This window comes from Mobula hypostoma, chromosome 2, assembly GCF_963921235.1.
Source record: "Mobula hypostoma chromosome 2, sMobHyp1.1, whole genome shotgun sequence".
Classification (NCBI taxonomy): domain Eukaryota; kingdom Metazoa; phylum Chordata; class Chondrichthyes; order Myliobatiformes; family Myliobatidae; genus Mobula; species Mobula hypostoma.
The window spans coordinates 149856147-149874686 of record NC_086098.1 but is presented as its reverse complement, the minus strand read 5'-3'; the positions used below and the strand labels follow the sequence as shown (position 1 = coordinate 149874686).

Sequence of the window (18540 nt, the reverse complement as noted above, 5' to 3'; positions counted from 1 at the left end):
GACCAACAGTTGCTGTTACGATGTTACAGTCTGCTGCGTTGCTTTTTTATTCCAAGATTCTCTGACTCGAAAATCAGCAACAAGCTCTCCCCACCACTGAGAGAAAGAGAGCGATCACCCGAGTACAGAGGCCTCTGATAGTTGTATCTCCATAAAACAGAGGACATTACAGCACAGTACAGACCCTTTGGGCTACCATGTTGTTCCAACCTTTTAATCCACTCTTCGATCAATCCAACCCGTCCCTCCCACATGCCCCTCCTTTTTTCTTTCATGAACATGAATTTCAAGGTCAAGTTCAGTTTTTGTCATTCAACCATATATGTGTACACCACCAAATGAAACAATGATCCTCCAGACCAAGGTACACAACACAGTACATCTAACATACGCAACATATAAAGTAACAACACTATTAGTTGGATCTGAGTTGACTGCTGTAACTGGGTACAATGCCATCTTGTTAATCGAATCTAATAGTCTCTTAAATGTCCCCCTAATGTATCTGCCACCACCACCCCTAGCAGTGGATTTCATGCACCCACCACGCTTTGTGTATAAAACCTTCCTCTGACAACCCCCCCCCCACTACACTTGCCTCTAATCAGCTGAAAGTTATCCCTCCTTCTAAATATTAGCCATACTCTGCTGTGCTGTGCCATACAGTTCTGTGTTCTGTGTTATATATGGTGACAAATATATAGAATAGTCATAGTGTCATAGGACATAGAAACAGGCCCTTCAGTCCATCTAGTTTGTGCCGAACTATTAATCTGCCTACTCCCATCGACCTGCACCTGGATCATAGCTCTCCATACCCCTCCCATCCATGTATTTATCCAAATTTCCCTTAACTTCTGAAATCAAACCTGCATCCACCATTTCCATTGGCAGCTTGTTCCACATTCTCACTATCCCCTGAGTGAAGAAGCTCCCTCTCATGTTCCTCTTAAACATTTCACCTTTCACCCTTGACCCATGACCTCTAGCTCTAGTCTCATCCAACCTCAGTGGAAAAGGCCTGTTTCCGTTTACCCTGCCTATTCCCCTGATAATTTTGTATACCTCTATCAAAACTCCCCTCATTCTCCCATGTTCCAGGGAATGGAGTCCTAACCTAATCAATCTTTCCCTACAAAATATACTTTGATGATAAATTCACTTTGACTTTTGAACCTGCGAGTGTAGGCAGTGCAGACACCCATTCTCCGGTTCTGACATAGACACAAGATCACGGTCATATTGACCCTCACAGCTTGGAGATGATGCATGTAATACATAGCTTTCAGTTCAGACATAAAAAGTTGCAATATTTAGAAGCACATGGGATTCTGCTGGAAATCTGGAGCAACCCACACAAAATGCTGGAGGAGCTCAGCAGTTCAGGCAGCAGCTATGGAGGAGAACAAACAATCAGCTTTTCAGGTCATGCACCATTTACATATACAGAACATAGAACAGTACAGTCTCTCTGGCCCACAATACTGTGCTATCTTTTAACCTACCCAAAGACCAACCTAACTCTTCCCTCTCCATAACCCTGCATCTAGATCCTGTAGATAGGATCACTTAGGTATAGGGTTGCCAACTTTCTCACTCCTAAATAAGGGACAAAAGGTGGCATGCCGTGGCAGTGTGGGTATGGTGCAGGCCCGGGATGAAGTGACTGAGGGGGCTGGCAGCTAGCAGATGGTAACGGGGACCTTTTTCAAGAGAGAGAGAGAGACACAACAACCCTGAATAGGTAAACAAATCCAATATATGAACCATGTATACATATCTTCAGTGTTATATATGAAACGTAGCACCAAATTATAACAAAGTATAATACAGAGCATAATCTGACTACCAGTCAGACATGAAATAACACCAAATAACCCTATCTGTATGTGCCTATAGAGTAGACATATAATCACTGCAAAAGAGGAAAAGAGGGGGGACTCACCAAGGCTACTTTTCCCATGGATATTTCTTACTGCTCTTGACTGATTCAAGCAGTCCTTTGTCCTTTTGCACAGCCAGAGAGAAGTCCTTACATGACAAGTCACAGCTCACAGATATCTGAAGTTCATTTTTGATCAGCTCTGTGCTGCATCTGTTTCTTGAGTCTGACCATTTCATGGTCATCAGAGAGAAGATCCTCTCTACAAAGGCATTTGAGCCTGGCACACTGAGAACAAATGAAACAATCCTGAACATGTTGATCAAGTTGGCTTTCCCTATGTTTTGGAAAACTGCCACCCACTTCTCACTGGTGGATTTTGTGGTATCCTGTCTGGCTTTCTGTATTTCCTCCCGGCTAGTACAAAACTCTTCATAGAGTTGGTCCATATTAACTGTCTCTGTCATTTTGAGGGCAGCCACCACCTGCTCCAGGTCAGTGAAGGAGAGCTCTTCATAGAGGCCGATAGGTTTCAGTTTCATCATTACGTTTTCTGGTGAGAAATCAAACCGCTTGTCAATGTATGTAATGATAGAGTCATAGAACTTCACAAAGTCCTGTTGCTGCTTGGATTCGAAGTGCAGCGAAGAGACGATCTTGAATACAGTGAAGAAACGAGTCTCGCAGAGATACACCAAAAACGGCCGCCGTACCTTTCTGAAGGTGACCTGGCAGACACACAGTACCTTTCGAACGCTGATCTCACAAAGCGGCCACCGTATCCTTACAGTGGAAGCGAGTTCACGATGCAGTCTGTTTCAAAGAGTCTACGAAGAGTCCACAAAAAGTGAGAATTTCACCACGTATCTGACAGGAGATGTCCCTTTTCCAGGACTGGTCACCACACACCCGAGACCTTGCAAGGGTTTACCAAAGTGGGTGCCAAAAATCCACGTTTGGCTTATGAATGTCAGTCACCTCCAAAATGCACAGCGTTATCGACAACCCACTCCCTTTTGGGTTCGATCGAAGCTTGCAATCTTCACTCTCACTAACGACTCTGCTGTCCAAACACAACGACTCTCCACCAAAGTGTCTCCCTGGAGCAATCTGCACTGGTCCTTTTATACTCTTGGAGTAGATCCTCGCGTGACACTCCCAGAAACAAAGTCACAAATTCGCAGTACATCACGTACTGTCCCAGGAATCGAAACTGGGGTTCAGAGTGATCAGCAGCACTGGGGCTCCACAGGGGACTGTCTTGTCTCCCTTTCTCTTCACCATTTACACCTCAGACTTCAACTACTGTATGGAGTCTTGGGCTACGGTAGGAAACTTTGTCACATGGTGTGAGCAGAATTATCTGCAGCTTAATGTGAAAAGGACTAAGGAGCTGGTGGTGGACCTGAGGAGAGCTAAGGTACCGGTGATCCCTGTTTCCATCCAGGAGGTCAGTGTGGACATGGTGGAGGATTACAAATACTGGGGATACGAATTGACAATAAACTGGACTGGTCAAAGAACACTGAGGCTGTCTACAAGAAGGGTCAGAGCCGTCTCTTTTTCCTGAGGAGACTGAGGTCCTTTAACATCTGCCGGATGATGCTGAGGATGTTCTACGAGTCTGTGGGGGCCAGTGCGATCATGTTTGCTGTTGTGTGCTGGGGCAGTAGGTTGAGGGTAGCAGACACCAACAGAATCAACAAACTCATTTGTAAGGCCAGTGATGTTGTGGGGATGGAACTGGACTCTCTCACGATGGTGTCTGAAAAGAGGATGCTATCCAAGTTGAATGCCATCTTGGACAATGTCTTCTATCCACTACATAATGTACTGGGTAGGCACAGGAGTACATTCAGCCAGAGACTCATTCCACCGAGATGCAACACTGAGCGTCATAGGAAGTCATTCCTGTCTGTGGCCATCAAACTTTACAACTCCTCCCTTGGAGGGTCAGACACCCTGAGCCAATAGGCTGGTCCTGGATTTATTTCTGACATAATTTACATATTACTATTTAATTATTTATGGTTTTATATTGCTATATTTATACTCTATTCTTGGTTGGGGCAACTGTAATGAAAATCAATTTCCCTCGGGATCAATAAAGTATGACTATGACTATGACTATAACACAGCACACATCTGTCTGTAAGCGTGCCTTCTGGTGATTACAGAGTAGTAGCAGTCAAATACAGGACAAGGGCAGTCCCATATGGGACAAACCAATTTAGCCCAATATATGGGATGTCCTGGCTAATACGGGACAGTTGGCCACCTTACTTAGGTACCCCTCATAGAGTCTGACCAGGCAAAGCAATTAGCCCTGGGATTTGTAGAGTGCCTCTGGCAACGTCCTGGAGTATCCTCACATCAGTGGGATGAATAAACTGTTCAGACCTACAAAGCCTTGTAGTCTTTAAATAGTTAATAGAACACAGAACAATACAGCCTAGGAACAAGCTCTTTGGCCCACGATGTTGTGCCAAACCAATTAAGTTAGTAATCAAGCAACACACATCAAAGTTGCTGGTGAACGCAGCAGGCCAGGCAGCATCTCTAGGAAGAGGTGCAGTCGACGTTTCAGGCCGAGACCCTTCGTCAGGACTAACTGAAGGAAGTTAGTAATCAGATGGTGAACTAAGCTAATCTCTTCTGCCTATACAATGTCCATATTCTATGAATTTGCATGTTGCGTTTCACCAGTGTGATTGTATTTTGGGCTGGTCTCTGATGTTTCTTTTTTGAACAATTTCTCTCTCTCCCTCTGCTTCTGTTGCAGGGCCTGGCAATATTTGCGAGTGGAAGTCCATTTAACGCAGTCACAATGTCGGACGGCCGCGTGCTGTATCCAGGCCAGGGAAACAATGCCTATGTGTTTCCTGGAGTGGCACTTGGGGTCATAGCCTGCGGCATGAGGCATATCAGTGAGGTCATCTTCCTTATTGCAGCAGAGGTAATATTTATCCTCATATATATTTCCTATATCCAGAGCTTTAGAGCAATACTGTATAGTGCTTTTAAGGACTTTACAACTCGTTTTCTCAGTACTATTTAATACTTATTTATTCATTGTTATTATTGTTTGTTTATTTTTGCTATTTGCACAGATTGTCTTCTTTTGCACATTGGTTGTTAGGGAACAGCTTCTTCCTCTCCTCAGTCAGACCTCTGAATGGACAATGAACTACCTCACTTTTTTTCTCCGTTTCTTATTCTGTTTTTGCACTACTTATTTAATTTAATGTTATATATACTGTTTTTATTGTTATTGATAGTTTTTATTTTGTATTGCAATGTATTGCTGCTGCAAAACAACATAGATCACGACATACAATATGCCAGTGATATTACAACTGATTCTAATTCATCTTTGTTTCTGTGAAGTTTTTCATTGATTCCATTGTGTTTCTTTGTATTTACTATGAATGCCCACAAGAAAATAAATCTCAGGGTAGTGCATGGTGATCGACCATATACACGCTTTCATAATAAATTTACCTTGAACATTGGACTTTGAAGTTCCTAAATATTATTGCAGTAATCTAGTCTATTTGATATAAAGGCATAAAGTAGTTTTTCAGCATCATTATGGGACAGAGACGGACGTACTCTTTGTAATATTTCTAAAGTGGGGAAATGCTGCTCTGGTCACTTTTTTATACGGGATTTAAAATTCAAATCTGAGTCAAGGATAACACTCAGGCTTGTTACTTCTGATTTTGTTAGGAGAGCCAAGTTCCAAGTTTATCAAGAAGCTTATCTCCTTTGGCTTTGGGACCAACCAGAAATATTTCAGTTTTATCTGCGTTTAATTTTAGGTTCATTTAACTTAGCCATTGGACTGTTCCCAAGTCTACACCAGGCTTTTCTCCTCTTCTGTGGCCCACCACATGGTCATGATAAATGTCATTGGCTTGCTTCTATATCTGTAACTATGGCTGACCCCGAGCTTTATTCCAAGTGGAATAATGGTATGTGGGAAAATAATTCCAGTCTTAAAACAAATCCTGTTAATTGTAGACGATTACTGAATTGGTAATGTAGCCCATTTTATTATTTCATCTGGTTTCCAAGGGTGTTGATGTTGACAATTTGTGTGTGTTGTTAAGAGCAGATTGTGATATTTGCGTTGATTTGAAGAACACTAAAAACAGTATCATGTAATAGAGCACTAGAACACTACAGCACAAAAAAGTCCGCTTGGCCTGTCTAGTCTGTGCCAAACTATTATTCTGCTTAATCCTATTGATCTGCTCCTGGACCATATCTCTGTAAACCTTTCCCATCCAGTCTACCTATCCAAACTTCTCTTAAATGTTAAAATTGAACCCACACAAGAGAAAATCTGCAGGTATTGGAAATCCGAGTGACGCACACAAAATGCTGGAGGAGAACTCAGCAGGCCAGGCAGCATCTATGGAAAAAACGTCGACTGTACTTTTTTCCATGGATGCTGCCTGGCCTGCTGAGCTCCATTGGCATTTTGTGTGTATAGCTCGTTCCACACTCTCACCACCCTCTGAGTGAAGAAGATAACCCTCATGTTCTCCTTAAGCATTACGTCTTTCACCCTTAACTCATGACCTCTAGTTCTGTTTTCACCCAACCTCGGTGGGAAAAGCCTTCTTGAATTTACCCTGTCTATTCTCTTAATTTTGTATACCTCTATCAAATCTTCTACGCTCCAGGTAATAAAGTTCTAACCTATATAACTTCTCCCTATAACTCAGGTCCTCAAGTCCTGAAAACACCCTTGTAAATTTTCTCAGTACTCTGCCAACCTTATTGACATCTCTCCTGTAAGTAGGTGACCAGAACTGCACACACTAGTCCAAGTTAGGCCTCCTATGTGTATCTCTATCTTATGTGTACGTACAACTTTGCTTGATGCCTTGAAGCCGTTCTCCACCAGTGAAAGAGGGAATCTGCACATGTGCCAGGTCCGAAATAGTACTGGTTGCTTAAAGAAATGGGACCAAGCAGAAGACCAGGCTGGCACAGATTGCATGGACTGAACATCCTGTTTCTGTGCTGTATCGTTATCTGGCTGTATAAGTTTCATGTGTGTTTGTTTCTAATTACTATGAGGCACCACAGTAGTTAGTGCAATCTATTACAGTCGGAGATTGGAACTCAACCGTCGTCCTCTGTAATGAGTTTGTACGACCTTCCCATGAACGCATGGATTTCCTCCGGGTGCTCTGGCTTCCTCCCACAGTCGAAAGCTGTTCCAGTAAATTGGTCATTGTAAATTGTCCTGTGATTAGGCTGGGATTACATACAGTCAGCGCCCTGCTGGGCGGCGCGGCTCATAGGGCTTGAAGGGCCTATTCCACACTGTATTTCTAAATAAAAAAAATAAAATTCTTTCAAGTCACTTGGATTACATTGCAAATCATATGCACTCAGCAGCCGCTTTATTAGGTACCTCCTGTAACTAATAAAGTGGCTACTGAGTGTATGTTTATGGTCTTCTGCTGCTGTCACCCATCCAGTGCAAGGTCTGCCATGCTGTGTGTTCAGAGATGCTCTTCTGCACACCACTGTTGTGATGCGTAGCTACTTCAGCTACTTTCACCTTCCTGTCAGCTTGAATCAGTATGGCCATTCTCCTCTGGATCTCTCATTAACAAGGTACTTTCACCCACAGACTACATCTCACTGGATGTTTTTTAAAAACAATTATTTTTGCACCTTTCTCTATAAACTCTGGAGACGCTAAATCCCTGGAAATCAGCAGGTTCTGAGATACTGAAACCACCCCGTCTGGCACCAACAATCATTCCACAGTCAAAGTGACTTAGATCACATTTCTTCACCATTCTGATATTTGGTCTGAACAACAACTGAACCTCCTGTCCCTGTCTGTATGCTATTATGCATTGAGTTGCTGCCACCTGATTGGCTAATTAGATATTTGCATTAAGGAGCAGGTGTACAAGTGTCCCTAATAAAGTGGCCACTGAGAGTATGACTCTATATACTTAATGTATATTTCCTTCTTAAGAACAGGTTCCTTTTTAAGCACTAGATCCTTTTTTTATGTCCTTATTTGAAAGAACCTGTATTAAGTTACAAATCATATAAAATAACATCATCTTGTGAACTGTTGATTGCTAACTACTTTGAACTACAGTAGTTTGTTTGAGGTATTTTATCATTTTGTTTACTGTGGCTGTGTCGAGATATCAAATTAAAACATCTGAATTGCTTCACTTATCAAGCCAAAATAAACATTGATCTAATTCTTCACATATAATACATTAAGGTACTGTTCCATGGTAAATAATTTAAGTATTTTCCTCTGATGATTAAAAGTCACTTATTATGTAAGGGCAGTTTCATTTTTCAGCCTGAGAGCTGGATGGCTGTATTCCTAGTCAGCCAGACAATGTGAATGTTTGGAGACCTTGGAGACATTCTACTGTTTCTTCTTAAGATATGGTCTGCACTCTCATCACCCTCTGAGTGAAGAAGCTCCTCATGTGCCCCATAAACATTTCACCTTTCACCCTTGACATAAACATTTCACCTTTCACCCTTGACACATGACCTCTAGTTCTAGTCTCACCCAACCTCAGTGGGATAACTCTGCTTGCATTTGCCCTATCTATACCCCTCATAACTTTGTACACTTCTGTCAAATCTCCCCTCAAACTTCTGTGCTCTAGGGAACAAAATCCTCACCTTTTCAACCTTTCCCTATAACTCAGATCCTCCAGCCCTGCCAACATCCTTGTAAATTTTCTCTGCACTCCTTTAATCTTATTTACATCTTTCCTGCAGGTGCCTGAATCTTCTTGACCAGACTCCCAATGCGGGCCCTTGTCAAAGGCCTGGCTAAACTCTATATAGACAATATCCACTGCCTTGCCTTTATCAACTTCCCTGGTAACTTCCTTGAAAAACTCTATAAGATTGGTTAGATGTGACTTACCACACATAAAGCTAGGTTGATTAACCCATAATTTGTCCATGTCTATCCAAATACCTATGTATCCAGTCCCTTAGAATACTTTCCAATAACTTTTTCACCAGTGATGTCAGGCTCACCGTCCTGTAATTTCCTGATTTACTTTTAGAGCCTTTCTTAAACATTAGAACAATATTAGCTATCCTCCATTTCTCTGGCATCTCATACATGGCTAGGGATGTTTTAAATATCCCTGCTTGCGCCCCTGCAATTTCTGCACTAGCCTCCCACAGGGTCCGAGGGAACAACTTATCAGGCCCGAAGGATTATCCTCCCTAATTTTCCTCAAGACAGCAAATACCTCCTCTTCTGTAATCTGTATAGAATCCATTAACCTCTTTGCTGCATTGCCTCATATCTATAAACTTTGTGTCCGTCTCCCGAGTAAATGCAGATTGCAAAACCCACTTAATTTCACCCCCATCTCTTATGGCTCCACACATAGATTACCACTCTGATATTCCGGAGGAACAATTTTGTCCTTTGTTATACTTTTGCTCTTAATTCTCCTTCTCCTTGTCTGCTTAGGCAACCTCGTGACTTCTTTTAGGCCTCTTGAATTCTTTAAGTATTCTCTTGTATTTCTTATACTCCTCAAGTACCTCATTTGTTCCTGCTACTTACCTGCTTTGCACCTCCTTCTTTTTCTTAATCATGGCCTCAATATCTCCTGAAAACCAAGGTTCTCTAAATCTGTTATCCTTGTCTTGATGTTCCCACAACCTATGGACTCACTTCCAAGAACCCTTCATTTCATGTTCTCGATATTTATTGCTCATTTATTTATTATTACTATTTCTTTCTCCTTGTATTTGCACAATTCACAATGAATTAATGGTCTTTAATTGATTCTGTTATTGTTCTTTTTCTATTATGGGTTTATTGAATATGCCTTCAAGAAAATAAATGTCAGTGTTGTATATGCTGATAATAATTTTACATTGAACTGTGAACATTGACATAATCCCATTAAAGTGGTCATTCCTTTCTTATTCCTCAGTTCTACCCATAACACCTCACTTGATTTCTCTTGTTTGTCCTGATTTAGCACTGCCATGACTAATGATGCCACCCCTCCCCCTTTAAATCCCCAGCTCTGTCACATCTAAAACAACAGAAACCCTGAACATTGAGCTGCCAGTCCTGCCCCTCCTGCAGCCAAGTCTCACTAATGTCTACAATGACTATAACATGCTGATCCATGCCCTAAGCTCACAGAGTTAAAAATACACGTGGAGTAAGATGCTAACTGTCCTGTGCTATCACCAGTGGGATCACCAGTTGATCTGCCACCTGTCTTCAGGAGTTTCGGCCCGCTTATGATCAAGACTCCCTCGAGATGGTGGGCCGGCAGTGCTAAAGCACCACCTCCCACTGGTGAGCTTACAAACTTGGCATCTACCTCTATCAGAGTTGTTGGTCACTTCCATCCAACAGATAGTCTACTCTTCAGGTGTCTATGCAACTACTGAAGGGTTTGCATGATATGTATACACTGTCTGACTATCTGCCCCTCTGGACATACTTGGTCCACACCCATGCTGATCCTGTCTCTGCTGCCTCAGCTACAGCCCTGCTGGTTGACTTGATCTCTCTTCTAGTGAAGCCAAGGTCACGCAGCCACTTCTGGAAAGTGAACGCAATAAACCCATGGCATTATACGCTACTCAGAACATTAATTCCAACATGCTCAACCTTTTCATTCCTGACCTTGTATGTTGGCTTAACAACATCTTTCTCCACAACCACTCCACCATCTGTTCAAATTCCCCTGCAATTCTAGTTTAACGCCCCCCCCCCCCGCCCGATGCAGCATGAGCAAACCTTCCTGCTAGGGTATTCACCCCCCTCCAATTCCGGTGCAAGCCGTCCCTTCTCTACAGGTCCCACCTTCCCTGGACGAGAGACCAAAGATCCAAAAATCTGAAGCCCTCCCCCCTGTACCAACTCCTTAGCCACGTGTTAAACTGTATGATCTTCCTATTTCTGACCTCACTAGCGCGTGGCATGGGTAGCGATCCTGTGATCTCAACCCAGGATATCCTGTTGATTTGATAATGTTGCATTAAGTTCTGTATTTGATGTGGCAGAGAGTAAATGCTTTATAATGATAATTGACGTCACTTAAAGAATTGTTTCTAGACAATGGAACCTTTATTGTTGTGTGTTTAATTGGTTTTAATATCAAGATGTTGACTAAACATATCAAAGCTGGTATTGTGATTAGTATTGATGGAGGAGTTTAACTATATTTCATGATACCATAACGGCACAAGACATAGGAGCATAATTAGGCTATCTGGCCCATTGAATCTGCTTTCCCATTCCATCATGGCTGATTTATTAACCTCTCAACCCCATACTCTTGCCTTCTTGCTATAACCTTTGATGCCCTGACTAATGAAGAACCTATGAACTTCCGTTTCAAATGTACCCAGTGACTTGGCCTGCACAGCCATAAATGACAATGTTTTCCACAGATTCACCAGCCTCTGGCTAAAGAAATTCCTCCTCATCTCTGTTTTAAATGGACATCCCTCTATTCTGAGGCTGTGCCCTCTGGTCCTCGACTCATTCACATTTGGAACTATCATCCGCACGTCCACTCTGTCTATACCTTTCAATATTCGATAGGTTTCAATGAGATTCCCCCTCATTCTTCTAAACTCCAGCAAGTACAGGCCCAGAGCCATCAAACACGCCTCAGACATTAACCCTTTCATTCCTGGAATCACTCTCATGAATCCCTCTGGATTTGCTACAATGCCAGCACATCTTTTCTTATATAAGAGACCCAAAGCTACACACAGTACTCCAAGTGTGGTCTGATCAAGGCCTTATAATGCCTCAGCATCACATCTTGCTCTTATATCCTAGTCCTCTCAAAATGAATGCTAGCCTTACATTTACATTCCTTACTGAACCTACAAGTTAAGCTTTAGGGGATCCTGCACTTCCAAGTTCCTTTGCACCTCTGATGTTTGTATTTTCTCCTCTTTTAGGAAATAGCCTTCTATGACCATACACTTCCCACACTATATTCTATCTGCCTCTTCTTTACCCATTCTCCCAATCTGTCTAAGTTCTTCTGCAAACTCCCTGCTTCCTCAAACCAATGTGCCCCTCCACCTATCTTTGTATTATCTGCAAACTTGGCCACAAAGCTATCAATTCTGTCATGCAAATCATTTACGTTTGATGTGAGAAGAAGCTGTCCCAATACTGGCCCCTGAGAAATACCACTAGTCACGAGCAGCCAACCAGAACAGGCCCCCTATCATTCCCATGCTATTACAGGAAAGAGACTAGCATGGACACCAGGATAGCGTAACTATAACGGTTGTCCCATGAGTAGGTTAGGGTTAATCAGGGTTCCTGGAACGGTTTTGGCTCCAACAGCTGGAGGGGGTCTGATTTATGCTATATTGCTAAATAAATAAATAAATACCACGGGCTCTTAACTTGTTAAGGATTATCATGTGAGACACCTTGTCAAAAGCCTTCTGAAAATCCAAATAAACAACATCCACAGACTCTCTTTTGCCTATCCCGCCTGTTATTTCCTCAAAGAATTCCATGCTGACTTTGGCCTACTTTATCATGTGCCCTCTAAGTACCTGACTCCTCCGTACCCCTCCTTTATAATAAGATATAGAAGCAGAACTAGGTCATTCATCCCATCGAGTCTGCTCCGCCATTCAATCATGGTTGACCCTTTTTTCTCCCCCTCCTTTGCCCCACTCCCCAGCTTTTTCTCTGTAATTTTTGATGCTGTGACCAATCAAGAATTTATCAGTCTCTGCCTTAAATACACCCAACAGCCTGGCCTCCACAGCTGCCAGTGGTAACAAATTCCAAAATTCACCACCCTCTGACTAAAAGAATTTCTCTGCATCTCTGTTTTAAATGGGCTCCCCTCTATCCTGAGGCTCTGCCCTCTTGTCGTAGACTACCCTACCATGGGAATCATCCTTTCCACTAGGTCTTTCAACATTCGAAAGGTTTCAGTGAGATTCCCCCCCCCCACCTCATCCTAAATTTCAGCGAGTACAGACCCAGAGCTATCAAACATTCCTCATATGATAACCCTTTCATTCCTGGAATCATCCTTGTGAACCTCCTCTAAACCCTCTCCAATGCCAGCGCATCTTTCCTTAGATGAAGAGCCCAAAACTGTTCACAATACTCAAAGTCAGACCTCACCAGTGCCTTATAAAGCCTCAGCCTCACATACCTACTCTTGTATTCTAGACCTTTTGAAATGAATGCTAGCATTACATTTGCCTTCCTCACCACCAACTCTACCTGCAAGTTAACCTTCAGGGCGTTCTACACAAGGACCAAATCCCTTTTTATCTGAGATTTTTGGATTTTCTCCCCATTTAGAAAACAGTCTCCACCAAAGTGCATGACCGTGCATTTTCCAACATTGTATTTCATTATATTTCACTTTCTTGCCCATTCTCCTAATCTGTCTAAGCCTTCTGCAGCCTTCCTGTTTCCTTAACACTACCTGGCCCCCCGTCAATATTCATATCACTGCAAACTTGGCAACAAAACCATCTATGCCATCATCTAAATCATTGGTATACAGTATAAAAAGAAGTGGTCCCAACACCAACATCCGCGGAACACATCTAGTCAATGGCAGCCAACCAGAAAAGAATCCTTTTATTCCCACCCACTGCCTCCCACCAATTAGCCAATGCTTTAACCATACTAGTAAATTTCCTGTAATACCATGGGTTCTTAACTTGGTAAGCAGCCTCATGCATGGCACCTTGTCAAAGGCCTTCGGAAAATCCAAATTTACAACATCCCCTTTACCTATCCTACTTGTAATCTCCTCAAAGAATTCCAACAGGTTCATCAGGCAAAATTTTCCCTTAAGGAAACCATGCTGACTTTGTCCTATCTTGTCCTGTGTCACCACGTACTCCATAACCTCATCATTAACAATTGACTCCAACATCTTCCCACCGCTGAGGTCAGGCTAACTGGTCTATAATTTCCTTTGTGATGCCTCCCCACTTTCTTAAAGAGTGGAGTGACATTTGCAGTTTTCCAGTCCTCTGGAACCATGCCAGAGTCCAATGAATCTTGAAAGATCATTACTAATGCCTCCACGATCTCTACAGCTACCTCTTTCAGAACCCCAGGTGCAGTTCATCTGGTCTGGGTGACTTATGTACCCTAGGTCTTTCAGCATTTTGAGCACCTTCTCACTTGTGATAGTAACTGGGCTCACTTCTCTTCCCTCATACCTTTCAACATCTGGCACACAGTTAGATGCAAAATACTCATTTAGTTCATCTGCCATCTCCTTGTCCCCTGTAATTATTTCTCTGACCTCATTTTCCTGTGGTCCTATATCCACTCTCTTCTTTCTTTTATTTTTTATACACTTGAAAATGCTTTTTCTATGCACCTTGAAATTGTTTGCTAGCTTGCTTTCATATTTCGTCTTTGCCCTCCTAATGATTTTCGCTTCCTGCAAGTTTTTAAAAGCTTCCCAATCCTCTACCTTCCTGCTAATTTTTGCTTCATTGTATGCCCTTTCTTTTGCTTTTACATTAGCTTTGACTTCTTTTGTCAGCCTTGGTTGTATTATGCTGCCATTTGAGTGTTTCTTTGTGTTTGGAATACATCTAACCTGCACCTTCCTCACTTTTTTCCTAGAAACTCAAGCCATTGCTGCTCTGCTGTCACCCCTGACAGCAGCTCCTTCCAATTTACTTTGGCTAACTCCTCTCTTATACCACTGTAATTTCCCTTACTCCAGTGAAATACTGCTACATAAGACTTTGCTTTCTCCGTATCAAATTTCAAGATGAACTCAATCATATTGTGATCACTGTCTCCTAAGGATTCCTTTACCTTAAGCTGCTTAACATCCTCCAATTCATTACATAACACCCAATCCAGTATAGCTTATCCCTCAGTAGACTCAATGACAAACTGTGCTAAAAATCCATCTCACAGGCTCTCTTGGGATCCATTAACAACCTGATTTTCACAATCTACCTGCATGTTAAAATCTTCCATGACTATCATAACACACCTTTTCTATTTCCCATTGTATTCTGTAGTCCACCTCCCAGATTCTGTTTGGAGGCCTGTATATAACTGCCATCAGGGTCCTTTTACTGTTACCGTTTCTTAACTCAACCCACAAGGATTCAAAATCTTCCAACCCTGTGTCACATCTTTCTAATGATTTGATGCTATTCTTTACCAGCAGAGCCACGCCACCCCCTCTGCCTACCTTCATATCCCTCCAGCACAATATATAACCTTGGACATTCAGCTCCCAACTACAACCATCCTTCAACCACAATTCAGTGATAATGGACTCCAACATCTTCCCAACCACTGAAGTCAGGCTGACTTGTCTATAATATCCTTTTGTCTGCCTCCCTCCCTTTTTAAAGAGTGGATTGACATTTGCTGCAGTACTTAGAGTCTTAGTGTCAGAGCATTACAGGCCAGGAACAAGCCCTTCGTCCTGTCTAGCCCATGTGACCTCTTATTCTGCCTTGCAGTTTTTACCACATCCAAGCTCAATATGGCTTCTTGGTTTTGGTATTTTACTGTCATGAATGTCATTCCCATAGGAGATCTTTCCTCCAGTATAAATTCTTAATTGGATGTCTGCTGGCTTCAGTTCAGTATCCTTAAAATGCTGTTCAAACATATTTAGTGGAATTACTGAATCTGCCGAACCTATGTCCAACTTTATTTCAATTAATTTGCCGTGCATTTCTGGTGTAAGCCATATTACTTGCCTATTGCTAGTTTTCACATTGTAAACCTCAGTCTTGTGTCACTTTCATCATAATCAGATTTTTCATCAACAACAAAAGATCAGTGCTCTTTTTGAAACTGCAGTTTGAGTTTTCATCATTTTCTCTTCACTGTGCAGTCCATTTATTTTTGTCTGCCCAACATGTTCTTTGTACATATCCTACTTTGTTGCATTTCCTGCAAGTTTCACCTTTAAACCTGCATTGGTCTGGTGTATGCAAATCCCTGCCACAATGATAATATAGTTTGCTTTGCCAGGCTGGTTTCTATTTAGACATTGCAATTTTGTTCGTGATCACTTTCATTCCTGACTGCAACTCATTTGAAAATCTGGGCTGCAGTTGCCATTGAAACAGCAATTTCAACTGCTCTTTTAAATGTAAGTTGTGCTTCACTTAGGAGCCGTCTTTGAATGCTTTCTTGTAAGGTTCCACAAACTAAACGACCTCTCAGTGCATAATTAAGCTCATTACTGAACTGATAATGCTCAGACAATTCCTTTAATTCAGCCATGTATGTTGAAATGGAGTCCCCTTCTTTTTGATTCAGCTCATGAAACCAAAAGCATTCTTCAATCAACGATGGCTTTGGTTCTAAATGTTCCTATATTACTTTGACAATATCAGCAAAGCTCATTTTGGATGGTTTGGTTGGAGCAGTTAACCTTCAAAGTAAACAGCATACCTTTAAATCCAATGCACTCAGCAAAATTGTTTCTCATTTCTCATTGGCTATTTCGTTTGCTTCAAACGACTCTTCAATTTCCTTGGTATACAATATCCAGTTATCTGCCGTGTAATCAAATGATTCAATCTTTCTGATGTAGCCAGCCATTTCTGCACTTTATTTTTCTGATTATTATCACCCAGTGCCCTCTGTTTATGAACCCATGAATTCTTCTGTGTGTTGCCTTTTTCTAAACTCGGCAGTTTCTGCATGTGCTACTCTTTCTTATTATTCTCCACTCTTTGCTGTGGTTTTCTTTAAACTCAACCGCCTCACTGCACTACAAAGAGATCGATAGCCATCTCGGGTTTGTTTTAAAAATACCTTGCTGCCAATGTTATGCTTTATAACTTCAAAACATTAAATTAATTCAAAGGAAGACGCAGGAGTCTGAAATGTGTGTCTAACTTTGTGTTTACTTTAAGTGAGGTGCACGTATGATGGTGTGATGGTGTGTGCAATATGAGTATTCATACATATAACCCATAATGAATTATTTAAACAAACAGGAATGCTTAATCAACCAAGATTACTGAAATATTATTGAAAAATTGGATACAGAACAGACAAGGCCGCTGATTATTAAAGAAAGATGTGGCATGGTAGCATAGCAGTTAATGTGAGCGTTTATAGCACTAATGATTAGGTTTCAATTCTCGCCATGGCATGGCAGCATAGCTGTTCGTGTAGCACTATTACAATGTCAGCTATAAGACTGGGGTTCCATTCCTGCCTCTATCTGTAATGAGTTTGTAATTTCTCCAGGTGCTCCTGCATTCCAAAGATGTGCACGTTAGTAAGTTGAGGGAATGCTATGTTGGCGTCGGAAGCATCGTGACATTTGTGGCCTGCCTCCATCACACCCTCGGGCCGCTGTCACAAAACGATGCATTTCACTGTATGTTTTGATGTTTCGATGTACATGTGACAATAAAGCTCAACTGAATACCGTTGCTGATTTGTTAGCTTACAAGCTCTACGTATTTTATTTTGAGGAGAATGTGCATATTGGAGCTCTTGGTGTTCTTGTAAATGTAGTGCAGAAACATTTATTGATGTTGTCATTTTGAGATGGAGTTCGGAAGTACCTATCAACAAGAAAAAAAGCAGAAAATTCTGAAAATATCAGTAGGTCAAACCACTACTGTGGGTATGAACAGTTAACATTTTGTGTTTGTGATCTTCTGTCTGCTGGCACAAATGCAAATTGCCTCCTCCAGCGTTCCTTTCTCCTTTTCGTGGTTTGTTTTTACTTCTCCATCGGGCTTTCAAACTGAGCTAAAACACGTGCACCGGGGATAGATGGCGTTGGAGCTGGTGAGAGTCTTTGACAGTGAATTAGAGACCATAAGATATAGGAGCAGAATTGAGCCATTCAGGTCTGCTCCGCCATGTTATCATGGCTCAACCCCATTCTTGTGACATCTGCCTGTAACCTTTGGTGACCTTACTAATCAAGAATCTATTAAGCTTCACTTTCAACGTACCAAATGATTTGTTCTCCACAGCCATCTGTGGCAATGATCAGCCATGATCTTATTGAATGGTGGAGCAGGCTTGATGGGCCAGATGGCCTACTCCTGCTCCTATTTCTTACTATGTATGAATTCCACAGATTTACCACCATCTGGCTGAAGAAATTTCTCCTCATCTCTGTTCAAGGGGGACATCCTTGTATTCTGAGGCTGTGTCCTCTGGTCCTAGACACACACCCCCCTCCCATTATTGGAAATATCTTCGCCACGTCCACTTTACCTAGGCCTTTCAATATTTGGTAGGTTTCAACCCCCCACCCCCCACACCTCATTCTGTGCCTATAATCACTTTATGGGCAAACAATCAGTCTATGTGTATAAGCTATCTTATGTATTTATATTTATTGTTTTTTAAAATTTATTTTTGTGTTCTTTATCTTATTGCATTTTTTTGTGTTGCATCAAATCTGGAATAACCATTATTTTATTCTCCTTTACACTCGTGTACCGGAAATGACATTAAGACAAAATTGAGTCTTGAATTTTCTAAACTCCAGTGAGTATGTTTATAAGTTGAATGTATCCTAACAAAATCTTGCTCCAGGTCATTTGCCTACAAGTAAGGCCAAGATTTCATTTTGCATTATTGATATCTACCTCTGGAGTAATTTCAATTC

The 18540-nt window shown here is 41.8% G+C and overlaps 1 protein-coding gene across 1 annotated transcript in view; it reads left to right on the top strand.

Moving 5' to 3' along the window:
- The window catches only part of me1 (malic enzyme 1, NADP(+)-dependent, cytosolic), a 481492-nt gene that overhangs the window by 444243 nt on the left and 18709 nt on the right, over positions 1–18540 (top strand). The window contains exon 12 of the mRNA XM_063040862.1: positions 4665–4838. Within this exon, the coding sequence (XP_062896932.1) occupies positions 4665–4838 (174 nt within the window). The remainder of the gene's footprint in view (positions 1–4664; positions 4839–18540) is intronic.